At 39.6% G+C, this 14,040-nt stretch overlaps 2 protein-coding genes across 3 annotated transcripts in view; one reads left to right on the forward strand and one right to left on the reverse strand.

The window, feature by feature from the left end:
* kif18a (kinesin family member 18A) overlaps nt 1-10,722 on the reverse strand; it is a 29,302-nt gene extending 18,580 nt beyond the window's left edge. Inside the window, exons 1-9 of the mRNA XM_075470915.1 lie at nt 10,583-10,722; nt 9,396-9,741; nt 7,290-7,447; nt 6,868-6,972; nt 6,401-6,511; nt 6,002-6,199; nt 3,194-3,370; nt 2,994-3,068; nt 2,756-2,856 (exon numbers count right to left, since the gene is read on the reverse strand). Coding sequence (XP_075327030.1) covers nt 2,756-2,856; nt 2,994-3,068; nt 3,194-3,370; nt 6,002-6,199; nt 6,401-6,511; nt 6,868-6,972; nt 7,290-7,447; nt 9,396-9,711 — 1,241 coding nt within the window. The 5' untranslated portion in view covers nt 9,712-9,741; nt 10,583-10,722. The remainder of the gene's footprint in view (nt 1-2,755; nt 2,857-2,993; nt 3,069-3,193; nt 3,371-6,001; nt 6,200-6,400; nt 6,512-6,867; nt 6,973-7,289; nt 7,448-9,395; nt 9,742-10,582) is intronic.
* A 76-nt stretch (nt 10,723-10,798) lies between these two features.
* mettl15 (methyltransferase 15, mitochondrial 12S rRNA N4-cytidine) overlaps nt 10,799-14,040 on the forward strand; it is a 55,667-nt gene continuing 52,425 nt past the window's right edge. The window contains exons 1-3 of one of the 2 annotated variants that reach the window (XM_075455380.1): nt 10,799-10,842; nt 12,216-12,304; nt 12,677-12,916. In XM_075455380.1, the coding sequence (XP_075311495.1) occupies nt 12,692-12,916 (225 nt within the window). In that variant the 5' untranslated portion in view covers nt 10,799-10,842; nt 12,216-12,304; nt 12,677-12,691. The remainder of the gene's footprint in view (nt 10,843-12,215; nt 12,305-12,676; nt 12,917-14,040) is intronic. The other variant, XM_075455459.1, reaches the window with a different exon arrangement.

The following is a 14,040-nucleotide window of genomic DNA, read 5'->3' on the forward strand; positions in this document are numbered from 1 at the left end:
AAACCCTCGCTGGGATGTTCGATTATTGATATCCACGCTGATGTGTTATTAATCAAAACATGTAGACAGCAACATTCTTCATGTAAAATTAGAGTCCTTTAAAGGAAAATATAGCAAGAAGTATAGCAACTGGCTACCCATTTGTGCTGCAGGCATAAAGTAGGAAGAGTTCATGCCATTGCGGGTGGGCTACAAATGTGGATATGGAGATAAATCAAGACAATTTGACCAAATACAATGGACTTAACTGCAGTCTCTAGAGTAAGTGCAGCGGCCCTGCAGCTAATAAGGACGATATGTGAGTGAGGCAGGAAATATGAAGGCATTATATGCTGCTTAAATAATAAAGAGTAATGTAAATTTCAATGCAATTGTAAATACACATGAATATAGCTGAAAAGTATGTTGTTAAACATACACACTGACGACACAATCGAAAGCGATAACAAGATTGAGATATTTTCTGTTATGTTGCCCAGCCCTAAATTAAACTGAGACATTTCGTTAATGAAACAGTTAAGACAACGGCTTTACAGTCTGTAGAGAAAATATTTAAAAGCCTCTGTTAAAAACAGACTGACGACAACTTTAAGGTGTCACCCAGGAGATAAAAACACTGTGTTGATTTGGTTTTGGAACAAATGGCTGCTGTGAGTGAATATGTTTGGCTGTTGCTTAGGAGTGAGGTGAGAAATGGACATGGGACTGGCAAGTGTACTGGTATGTTACATGAACCAACCAAAATATGTACATTCATTCCAAATAAAGGCAGTGGGGGACGACATCAAAGATGTCAATGAAGCGTGACAGAGGAAAAAGAATCGAAAAGATGGCTCACTGCCTGATGAAGAGTTGCAGTGTTCAAAATGTCACGTTGGTGCAATAAAGTAGCCACGAGTGAAGGCCCGCAGTGTGAGCAGTCTTCGATTTTTGTTATAAGAAGAAACAAGGGTGTTGCACTAGACTGTCATCAGCTCTGAATACTGACATAATGAAGGAGATTATGGATACGAAGGGTCAGAATGAGTTCACATGGTGCTCGGGGGCCTTAAGGGACAGGATAAGGGTTTCAGGCCTTCGGAAAAAAGACTGAGGGAGAACCACAGCTCATGTGCACCGAGTTAGTCATGATGTCTGATTTCTTTCTTTTTTCCTCCCTCCAAGCTCAGGACACCCAGAGGCAGGCTCAAAGCATGCTTTAAAGAATGTATATCCCGTTGAGACTGAATAACCTGGGAAACCTCAAGTAGGAGCTGGAATAAGTGGATAGAGAGGAAAGCCTCTACTTTTCCCAACAAAAGGCAACTTCTTTTAAACTGCTATAATAAAGATCAACAACAAAGCAAGGGTCAGACATTATTGAACAACAGAACACAGCGCAGCTACATAAAAGTTGAAATGTTAAAAGAAAACCATGATATAGTAGTCAAGTTTTTGTTTGACTGCAGGCAAATCTCATCTTAAGGGTGTGCACACTGCGATTCGGAAGTGATCATATAAAACATTTCTGTGCAGAAATGAGCCTCAAGGGATGAGGTAGGCACCTCTGGTCCCATGGTTTTACTATGATAGGTTCATTCCAGCTTGGCCTGAACAGAAGTCTCTCTTCTGTTAAACTACAAAACGCCAGCATGCATCTTGTTTCACTTTATAATGTCAATTGTAATCATGTCCACGGTGTCAAACACAGTCCTCTGCTAATCGCAAAAGATCCTGTTCAGTGATGTCTCTCTTAAAGGGCTAAATTCATACATCATGTTCAGAGTAACAAAGACAATAATCTGTAGGAATCTCATGGGAATCACATTGCAAACCATCTACAAAGGTGGTTTAATCTGATAGACAAACCCTGGACTTTATGTTTTCCCTTATGTTAAGACTTAGTAATAATCAATATGGATTAGCTGTGTCGTATTATACTGAGAGTGACAATAATCGGGACATCAGTAGAATCAAACACATCATCACTTCAACTCAGCAACTTGTTTGGGGGAAAAGGTGTTTCACATCATCTTCTAATAAAAGAAAGCAAAAATCTCAAAACATAAAAAAAAATAAAATAAAAAATAAAATCTCTAAATTCCCTTAGCCGGATATGACAAAAACTAATTTGAAATCGATATAAACCATATAAACATATGCAGTATGTGTGTGTAAATACTTGCACAACCACAGCAAGACAGCATGGTAATGCACTCACCTCATCTCGTGTGACTCCATCAAGCAACATATTTAGTCTTTAATTTTAAAATCAACTCAATATATCCCCAAAGTTATGTGATTTCTGTTGATCCAACTGAAAAGTAACAGATGTTTTTGCCCTCATGGATGATTTATAACAACACACTTGCTATAAGGGACTTTCAATAGTATATTAGCTGATTCTGATTCTGAATACTCACCTAAAATAAGAGCTCATTGATAAAAGCTAGTAAGGAAATTAATGCAAATACATAAATTAAGGTATGAAAAGGTATTCTATTGAAATATTACTATCATACAACATACCCCACTATTCCCAATAACACCTTACATTGTCTGATCCTCATTGTTGCTAGAGATCACTGAAGAGCTCGGTCACAGAACTGTATCAGAACTACAATAAATTGACAACAGAGACATTTGGCCCCATAGTCCTTCCACCTAAATTCCACCCTTCATTCCAAAAATACGGTTTCCACTGAAGGTTTTACGTCATATAAAGAACCCACAACTGACATGTTGCAAGTTACTGTGAATCCCACCACATGCTTACCTTTTGAACTCTGCTTGATTCTGGGAAGAGATCGAGCCGAGAGCCCCAGGCACAACGTTCTTCGCCTCGTATTCTTTAAGTTTCTGCTTCAGCTGTAGAATCTTTAGAGAGTGCATTAAAATCACTCAGTCGGAAGTGAACTAGAGATCATGGTGAGAGTCCAAATAAGAAAGAAAGACATCTTCTAGATTTTTTTTTTTGTGCATCGAGTCAGGTAGTGTTGGCTGTGTTACATTACCTCTTGCCGTTGCTTCTCACATATCACAGCATATTGACCAATGTGACTGTCCAGGCTTACAACATTACTTTTGAGCTGAAAGGTAAGAATAGAGGAAAATCTAAAGATTTATGACCATTTTGTATGTGCACTGTTCAGGAATCACTGCCGGTATATCAAAATTAACGACTATAAAACCACATAAAAGCTTTAGCACTAACCGAGGACTTAATCTCCTTGGCCCTATTGGCATATTTAAGCGTGTTGTGGGTGTCATCATACGACTTGGATGAGGGGCCAACATTGGCGATCATAACCGTCCTGCAGTTGCCCCCCAAGGAGTCTTTCAGTAGTCTTGTCAGCTTGCTGTCTCTGTATGGTATATGAGCCTTCTTACTCTGAAACAAATCAGAAAGCTTAGGATTAGCACAAAATAATATACGGTGAGTGTGGGTTGCCTTGTGGCATAGTCAGCTACTCAGAAAACGTTATTAAAAACGCAAAAGAAGCCTTGGCGTTTCATTGCGTTCACTTTGAAAATACATCAGATAAAAAATTTGAAAGGAACAAACACAGAATCCACTTCTCCTGTCAAACAAGACACAAATCACAATTAAAAAAAAAAGAAAAAGCACGTTCCTGCTGCTTTATGCAAAGGAGCAATTGCAAATGCGAGGTGTGCCTTAAACATGCATTTTCCATCTGGACCACAAAAAGGCCCTGTCACATAACACTGGTGGGGACCTGTAAACCTAAGAGGGAACAAAATTCAGCAGAGAGCGTACATTTTAAAGCTGAAGCCTTTCTGCAGCTGGTCTTTGAACACAGCTCCGCTGCTAACAACCCGAGCAGATAAACTCTCCAGCCGCTCAGGTGAGTCACATCACAGACACTAAAGTTCACAATTAAAGAAAAGTTAGCAGAGGAGTGAAAAATAATCTCCTTTGAGGATCACAGCTGTGCCTGCACACAGGGACAAAAAACTCGAGTTTGCAGATGGATTCAGAGATCTAGGTTGTAGCTCATGTCGGGTCAAGGGAGTTTCAGGATAACTGTGACATTTAGGAGAATCTTTTTTTAAACAAGAGCAGGCTTTCAATGTTACACCAAACTATGCATGTAAAAGTAAGCAATCGTATCTCTGAGAGGAATGTACTTCTACAACATGCTAAACCATTGCTGTAACTATGTCCCAATGAAAAGCTTCAACTAACCCACCATTTTATGGTAATAACTGGTGGAGTGACTCTGCAAGGAACCTGACCAGGTCCGAAATGTTCACGACCGCATAACAGAATTCTGAAAATTCTTGGCTTTTTTTGTTAACATTAAGCAAGCCTGGCGCTATCAAATTCCAGATTTTACAACCGTTCGAGACCCTTTTTTCCTCCCTGTGGGCGGAAAACATCGGCTTTGTGTGGACTGAAGGGCAAGCTGGAGAGAAGCGGATCTTCATCAAATGTATCTGTGTATGTCTGGCCGACGCCTAAGGCGAAGCACTTTCAACAACAACAAAAAAAAAAACTGTGCGGCATGACATGAAGATGACACACTGAAACACCCCAAACGGACGTAGGAGACATTCTTCACAATCACACGAATGGCATTGCAGGCCAGACACAAGTGGCAACATTCTTTACTGTAAAAAAAAAAAAAAAAAAAGAAGGCCACAGCATGAATTCCTTGTCTGCCAGCAATAAATAATAGTCCACCAATAACCATAGAAATGGGATGGAAAGTTGTGGTGGGTGTTGGAGGCTGAGCAGGACTACGGATTTACGACCGCAACTCCTAAGATGACGAGCGGAGTATAAACAAACCCTACAATGCAGATGAAAGCACACACATTCGGGCCAAATGATGAAGCAACCCGTTGGGTTGTGGTAGGTTTGCACAGCACTTCCTAAATACACGTGGCCTGCTTGTGCCGGGTGTGTGACACGAGAACACTCCCTGACAGGTTAATGTATATAACTGGAATGAAATAATAACCAAGTAAATAGTTGACTCACCTCCTCCCAAATTCCAGCTTCAACACTGAAGCCAGAGTGGTCAACTTCACATACATACAACCTAAACAACCTTCAGAATGTCAAACAAATGTTCCACGAATGCCTACTGTGCGATAGCCAAAAACAAGATTCAAAAGAATACTATATACACGTGCATTTAATTAATCAATTAATAGTTAGAAGTTTCTGATGCCTGTAAAATATGATACAAGTTACTCTTTTTGTGCACAAGTATGAGTTAAAACATAAACCCAGAAGTGTGTTCAAATTATGGACCAGTACTGCAGACTTATCACTTTATTCATGGCTATTAAGACCCACTTAACTATTAGACCCACAAATGTGATACATTTAGACATTTTTGTCATATTTCCCTACGCACGATTTAAGCATCTGTGATTAATGTTTGAAACATTCTGAAAAATGAAAAAAAAAAAAAAAAAAAAAAAAAAAGATTTTTTTTTTGCAAACATTTCTTTAACTGCAAACTTTCACTTTCAACTTTCTAACATGCTCAAAGGAAACACTAAATAATGACGGTTTTAGTTTTCTATGTTTTCTTTATTACTAGAGACAAAAACCCTAAGGTTTTCTTGGAAGGACTCCGCAGCGGGGCTGTAAAAATCTTGGAAAATGGAAGCAGTGTTTGCAACACAACTTGATGCTGTAATGTCAGAATGACACAGACGGCATTCACAACAACACAAATTGGCGTTTGTGTCGATAATCCCAAGCCTTAATTCCCTCATTTTGCATGATGGCGACATGCATGAAAAACAACAACAGTGCAGTTTGTGTGAGCAGGGCAACGCTTTTCGCATTATCATAAAGACGTGACTAAGCTGTCAGGATATTTCGAGGGTCAGTGGCATCGGCACATATCACTGGTGACTGGGAAGAAGAAGAAAAAGTCCTCCTTCATGTAGTCATTGTGTTTTTTCCTGCCACATTATTTGTAATATATAGTGAATTATACTGTATATGTATGAGTAACACAAAAAAAAAACAACAACTAACCTTTGGGTCAGCAAGAGAATTGATAACATTTCCCAAAGCAAGGAGGGAGCGATTGATGTTAGCACCTTCTCGTAGGCGAGCCCCTTTGGCGTTAGTGGCGCTGGCTCTCTCTGAGCCAGCAAGGTCAATCAGGCTCATTTTGGCAATGCAGACATTAGGATTGAGGCTGGCAGTTTTGTCCTGCTGTCTCAAATATATCTGAGGAATCAAAAGCGCGTGTCAGATGTTTGCAGTCAAGCAAGACACTTTCAAAGTGGGCACAGTTTGCACTAAGAGAATGAGCATTTATGGTTTTTTTTATTATTTCATTTCTTTTTCCATCTTTTCTTATTAGAAGTTATTATACCATGCTAGAGCCACATCGTCCACTGAGGTTTAATAAAAGCGGGACTGAAATACCTGAAATACAGCATGGGATCTTGAAGAGGTGGCATTCATATCAGTGGGATGCTGTGTCCTAATTCGATTGCCAGAATCCAAAGCCTCAAGAATGTGCTCTGCAGATTTGGGCTGTATGGAAGAAACAATACACCATGATTAGATACAATTAAAAGTTTGCATTTGGCGGAGCGCACTTGCGTGACACAGCGCCGAAACAATAAGGCGACTCAAAGTTAAATTGTTTGTATACGTTATCCATAAATACATCTTATGAAACACAGTCTTTCTTTAAAAGTGACTTTCTTTAATACAAAGTCTAAAAAGGTTTTTTCTCATCTCAACTGTCAGATATTGAGAGGAAATCAAGTAATTGTTTTCCTGAAATGTATTATTTTCTTACACTTAGCAAAACATACAAGAACTGCAAAAAACAAGAGGCCCCAGTGTTTACCCTTAACATACTCTACAAACAAGTTGATGCCAACCTGATGCAGCGTGAGGCCCTGAACAACCACTCCTTTTGAGGCGTCCTCTCTGACAGCAAGAGGCCCGACATTAGCTAACAAGTCTCTGATCTGTTCATTGTAAACCTGCAAACACCCAAAAAAATTAAACTGTTAATGGCAGCAAATCCTCCAAAACCATCTCATAACAACAAATATAGATTACATGGAACTGGAATGTTTCAGGCTGTAGATTAGAGAGAAGAAACAATCCAAAGTCTCTTAAGTGTGACTGGCGCTAAGCTCTTAGGCATACAGTGAGACATTTGGGTAATGGATAAATATTGCAATTGTAACACTTTGGTGAGAGTATGAAACTTACTTTCACACAAACATTAACAGTTCCTGTAGTTATTCAGATAAAACATAGACAAACACACACACTAAATATATCAGATATTCACCTCAAGGTATGAGAATGCAACAGAAAACTCTTTGTCCTCCTTGGCATCATCCATGCGTTTGAATAGGTCTGTCATTGTGCGATACATGACCCCCGGGTTATTTTGTGAGCCTAACATGGTGTGTGTCTTTCCCGCTCCAGTAGCACCATACGCAAACACTGCAACCAAAAAGTCAACTTACTACAAAGAAAATGGAGCATAAATGACAACAGTGCTTATTGCAGCAGCTGCTGCAACTTTAGAAAGAGCATAACCAGAAAGCAAGTGAAAATCACAGAGACAAGCCAGGCGTCAGTAAGACTCGCTGTTCAGAATTAAAATGTTCAATTCAGTCTCAACCTTAGACCGTAAGGATGCCCAGCCCGTATGGAAAGTTAAGCTTATGCAGAAGTGACTGCTTTCTCTTTAATGACCAACAGAAGTTGATATCTGTGGTTGGGAAGAGAAGTAAAACTGCAAAGATGTCATGAAGAAAATGGGTATCCTCATAACCTGTTGGTATTAAAGAGATATTTAGTTGAAGCATCAGACGCTTTTCTATATTACTAAGTTAAGTGCCAAAACTCAACCCTCTTCACAGCATCAATTGCCTTATTAAAATAGAAAAACTGAAATCTGTCCAGTCTGCAGAAGTGGGCTTATTATGTGTTTCTGGGGCGTCCTCTTCATCGAAGTGAAATTAACTTATCAATACATTATCAAGCAACCAGGTGGTACAGAATTCAACATATATGGATGAACTCAATGAGACTGGAATATTAAATTAATGTTTTTTTTTCGTTATAAAAATAGCTGAGTAAATAAAAAACTGTGGCTATCATGTAAGTATATTAACACCAACTAGGGAAACTAAATTTAGTCTAACATGTGACCGTTACATCCACTACTCAATAAACATGCACAGTCTCGAGAAGATATGAGATGCACCCCCTGTGTGCAATGTCTTCTTAAAAGAAAATGGAAATCCCCGAAAAATGATGGTTTATAAACAGACATCCGCAAACCAGGTAGCTTGCAGCATGTGGATTAGAATAGAAAGCTGGTCTGTCTCAATACTACCCAAACCAGACCATAAATGAACAGAATACAACCCAATCAAAATAGGCTAGGTAGTAAACAGCAGCATTAGGCACAAAGTATACAATCTGTAAATCCAGTATGACAAAATGTCCATCTCCTTTATATCTAAGAGGGTAAGTCAAATAGTTGTGTAGGTTACAATGAGCAAGCCTACACAAATAACTAGTATGTAAGCGAGTTAAACTTCCAGTCCATGTAAATTCTTTTATAGCTGGCAGCAACCATGGCTGTTGCTGTTATTTTTTTTTTTTAAGTATTTTTTTGGGCTTTTTTTATGCCTTTAATGAGAGGACAGTTGGAGAGAGACAGGAAGCAGGGGGCAGAGAGAGGGGAAAGACACGCAGCACAGGACCGCTCAATGCGAGAGTCGAACCGGGGCCAGCTGCAGCGAGGACTGTAGCCTCTGTACATGGGGCGGCTGCTTAACCCACTACGCCACCGACCGCCCCGGCTGTTGCTGTTATTAACAGAATTATTTTCTGAATAATTCAGCTTTGGCTGTTGCCGACTCTGGTAGGAGTAACAGCTTCGCCTTGGTAAAAATCATGCCTGTGACACACTTAAGAGGACCGTAAAAGTGACCAGAGTAGTTGTTGGTTGTGCTAGCAGGCACTGTTGTAAAGCCACTCCACACTGACTGACACTCTTTGTAGTGTCCGCAGGGCATTTCCCATAAGTGGACAGGACCCACGCATCAGTTCCTTTAAATCATAAAGAATGCAAAAGTAGTTCAAGGAAAATTCTGTCATGACCCATTGGTGGCCCAGAATCTTATAAAATATTAAGCGAAACCAGGAAAGGTGAGGTGAGGCTCATGCTTCCTGTTAATGCGCAGACTTTGTGCTGTTACTGTGAATCTATTCAAACTGATTTACTACTTCTAATGTTGGGCCATTTTTGCAGTAATGGTACTGCGTTGAGCCTAGAATAACAGTCTCTGGAGATGGAGACAGCTGCCACCAGCTGTAAACACAACACAAACATATTGTCACCATGTTCAGCAGTTTAACTTTTTTCATTTGTTACCTGTGCAGTTAAATCCATTCATCACACCATCCAACACTCCCTTAGTGGTGTTCTCAAAAATGTCCTCTTGAGTGGAGTTCTCATCGAAGACTTGGTCAAAAACAAATTTGAGGTCTTTGTTAGCCTTCTTGTTAAGGTTTCTGTTCCTCAGTCTTTGCGACCCAAAACACGACATGTCCTCTTCCTTGGGGTCAAATATGAGCATGTGGTTATCAACAACCTGGACCACATTTCGGCAGTTTTCACGCCTCTCATTTTCATTGGGTGGTCTCACTCGCACAACCACCTTTACATGGCTACACACATCATTTGCCATTTTGGTCCCTCTGAAATGACCGAAGTGTTGCTGTAGAAGAGGGGGGAGGGTAAAAATGTGTCAAGTACATTTTTGTAAATAGCAAACAGCATGGCAAATATAATATTACAATTAAAAAGAAAAATCAATAACAAAACTGCAGCAAATTATAATTTCATCTAAGCTGACCACAATCATTCTGCGTCATCAGCAGCATTGTCTCCATTTGCCTTGAAGGAAACAGCATGAATATAATATTATCCTACATCTTTAGTTATCAATAAACTAATCGGTCTACAGATCATTTGTCCCTTTATGATTTTCATCTGCTAGCCGTAGGCTATATTTAAGAATGAAACATGGCAGCACAATAAAATTATTTCTCCCACAAATAGATAGATGGATAAAAGACACTATAAAATCAATATACACATCCTATACAGTATAGTATTTGTCAATGTGAAGAATACACATGAACGGCACCTTGTTTGTTCCACTGAGCTTGTTCATTAAACAATGTATGATTTTTGCCAATTGAATGCTTATCTTATGTTTAGCATTACAGTTGAATAAGGACAATGCAGGTTCTTTCCTTTTAAAATGACGACAGAACACATTCAAATGTTGCCTTACAGATAAACAAAGTCCAAAGTCACAAAAAAAGTTGAAATTAGTACTGTCAACTAAGTGCCGTTTAACATGGTTATAAAAACAGCATGAATATTCGAACTAAAGCACACATTGCTTTATGATGAAAAACCTTCATCCGTTAACTTGGCTGGGTCGGAAAACCGCTGCTAGCTAGCCAGCTAGCTGGCTCTCGCATATTTTCCAACGGTACGTTGGCTTCGTTCTCACCTCGAACACACTTGTGTGTGTGATTTTGTCTTACCTTTTGCCACTAACGGTTATCTCTCATTTCATTAACACTGTAACGTTTTGTGGTGACACCCAGTGAGTTCGTAATATAAAAACAAACTCGTTATCCATGCATAGCTGTTGGTAATTACCACGACAAGCGCCAATATTTTCAAACACGAGCTCTTTTCCTGTGTGGCAGCAGATTGGGTGCGAGCCGCAGGAAGCTGGGCGTTCCATAGTGACGCACAGAGCACGCAAGTACTGCTGTGCTGAAGGTGGGGCTACTCTACGGTAAGCTTGTAGACAGCTGCAGATAGTTTTCTGAAGAGAAGGCATGTTTCTTAGGTAGAGGGCACCATGGTTGTGATTGAACATTGTTTTAACGTGACACAGTAAATTGTTAAGTCCGTTTTGTGTGCCTGTAGATTATTTGTGTAGCTCATGTGCATGATTATCCAACGTGGTAGCATAGCAACAATATCCACTGCGTCGCCCGATTTTCTAGTTTTAAAAATGCCCTGTCGCGTTGCTCTGGTATCAGCACAGCCAATACAGTCACTCGTGACAATGAGCAACGTACGTTACTAAACACACCCAAGCAATATCAGCCTTCATCAAGCAATTGGCACGTATTTTTTTAGCACCTGTTAGCGTGTGCAAACTGAACGTGGGCATTGTTGCAGATTAGATAAAAAACCTGCTTCACACCCAGAACCCCTGCCTTTGCTAATTTTGCTTCAACATGCCAACAATGTTTGGATAACTGCAGAAATCCCACCTATAGTTTAGTCCTTGAGGTACTGTTGTGAAGGTGTGCTAATGTGACCTCCCTCCAAACCCTAGCTTAAGGCTAGCTGCCAATATTTAGAAGCCATGCTAGTTATGGGAAAGGCAGGAGAGTTGCTACTCATAAAGCTGTTGTGGGGCATAGGCCCCCCATTACTGAAACCATAAAGGGCCGTTCACGCCATAACAATAAGTATAAGGAAAACTTTAGATGGATGGTTGTAAATCTTGTTCTAATTCAAGTTGGGCTCTCACGAGAGAGCCATTTTTTTGTAAACCCATTTTTTTTGGCGATATGTATATATGTGTGTTTATGTTAACTTTTGCTAATCATTTTTGTTGTCCTTCACTTTCATACAATCACTAATAATTCTGATTAACCTAACCCTAGCAAAGAATGTCAGACTTTTGTTGAAAATTATTACAAGATCCTAAAAGAAAAAAAAATATGCCAGCTTTTTCTGAAAGGCTTTCTAAACAAAACAGGACATGGGAGAAGGACTATATTGCCAAAAGCATTCGATCATCTGCCTTTACACACATATGAATGTAAATGACATCCCATTCTTAACAATGTAATGTAATGTAATTCTTGATCCATAGGGTTTAATATGAAGTCGGCCCACCCTTTGCAGCTATAACAGCTCCAACTCTTTTGAGCAAGCTTTCCCTTATGGGAATTTTTGACCATTCTTCCAGAAGAGCATTCGTAAGGTCAGACACTGATTTTGGATGAGAGGGTCTGGCTCACAGTCTCCGCTCTAATTCATTCCAAAGGTGTTCTATCGGGTTTAGGTCAGGACTCTGTGCAGGCCAGTCAAGTTCTGCCACACCAGACTGGCTCATCCATGTCTTTATGGACCTTGCTTTGTTCACAGGTGCAGCAGTCATGTTGGAACAGGAAGGGGTCAAGCCCAGCTCCTGAAACACAACCTCACACCATAATCCCCTAATAAATGAGTATTTGGTACGCACAAATATTAAAAAACCCTGATTCAAGTAATTTATTGGATTCTTCTTTGTTCCAAAATGTTAATAGGAAATAAAACTTAATAACTGGATGAGAATATTAACGCTGGGCTGCTCTCTTTTAGTAGTTTTGCACTGGAACATGTAGTTCCACTCTGGACTAAGTTAAAATCCCCTGTTCCTTTTGGAAATATTAAAACTAATATGTAAGCTGGCCACATCAAAAAGTTATGTTCTGCACTTTCCTATTTGCTAAGTTTTTATTAATGTTTTATACCACTTGGTGTGCATTTGATTTGATACCATTTGATTGAATGTTTTTCTTTTTGGTTATAAACGTTGCATAACTTTAGTCTTCTTTTCTTCGTAGATCATTTCAAGAATCATGGTTTTTCACGCAAATCCAGTGATACGGAAAACAAACCTGGCCGCGTGGAGAGCATGGAGGACGTTTACGTCTGGCCTGCATTCCTCAGCAGTTGGTTTGTCATCCGGTCCTGGTGCGACGGACAGATCCGAAGAACTGTCTGCTGTTTCATCTGAAAAGCCCCCTCACGCACCTGTCATGGTTAAAGAGGTGCTCCATTACTTAGACATCCAACCAGCTCAGGTATGTTTACACCGTAGTTAACTGTGCGAGCCTTTGGGGTCCTTGATGGTGTTAATGTCTGTCTTACGTGGAGATTAATGTTTGACTCTAAATGTAAACAAGCCATTTCTATGAATTTGGCATTGGTTGCCTTTCTTCCCATGACATATTTATTAAGAGAGCAGGCAAGAATCCCGAATATCTTTTGGTGTTTCATAGCACAGATAAGAAAGCGTTCAGGGACCCAGTTTGACTTTAGTCTTTACTTTGATATAACTTTTTCTCACGTTTGTCAGTAAGAATATTGTCTTCTTGATATCTTGTACCTCAGCTTTAATAGATCATGTTACAAAAACCATCAGTCTCGACCACACTGAGATGTCATAAATCTTTAGCAATGAATCGCACAACAGTTGCTGCAATTACTTTTGAACTTGTGGCTAAGTTGTGGTGTAAAAAAATATCCTCTGTGCCTTCATCTCGTGTGTTGATCTTGCTAATATTGGCTGTTTTAGCGTTCACCTGTTGCACAGACGTTGTGCCATCGTTGTACTCAACCAAATCTCTGCAAACCTTATGAACGGGCAGACATGGGTCCAATTTGTATTCCTTCCGATGAAATCCAGATATTTTCCTAAATTTAATATTTAATTGTGCAGTTTCAAACCGTAGGAGTTTGTCGGACATCTTGTTTCTAGTTTTTCTTCGCATTAAAAGGTGGTAGGCATGCATGCTGTTTTTTCTCCGAGATCTCTTTGCCTTTAGATCTAGAAGACTCTGCTTACTCTGTGTGTTGTTAGGATCAGGGACCCGGAAGACTCTGCATCAAAAACCTTAGTCAGATGACTTTTTACTGTAGAATCAGCCCACTGGCTGATTCATGGTGCATTTAAAATGGCCCAGATGCACTCACAGGTGCCAAAATTTGGCACTGATTTGTATGACATATATTAGTGGGCAGTAATTCAGTTGCTACCTTTTAAAAGTATAAAATCTCAATTTTTTTTTTTATTATTGGTTTAATGTCACACTGTTATGTTTTGCTCAAAATGTCAAATATTTTTTAATCTTACTTGCAATAATTAAAAGAATTCAATGGATTAATTTTCCTGCTTCATTTATTACTATTGTTTCCAACCGCAGTC

This window comes from Odontesthes bonariensis, chromosome 1 (genome assembly GCF_027942865.1).
Source record: "Odontesthes bonariensis isolate fOdoBon6 chromosome 1, fOdoBon6.hap1, whole genome shotgun sequence".
Taxonomy (NCBI): Eukaryota; Metazoa; Chordata; class Actinopteri; order Atheriniformes; family Atherinopsidae; genus Odontesthes; species Odontesthes bonariensis.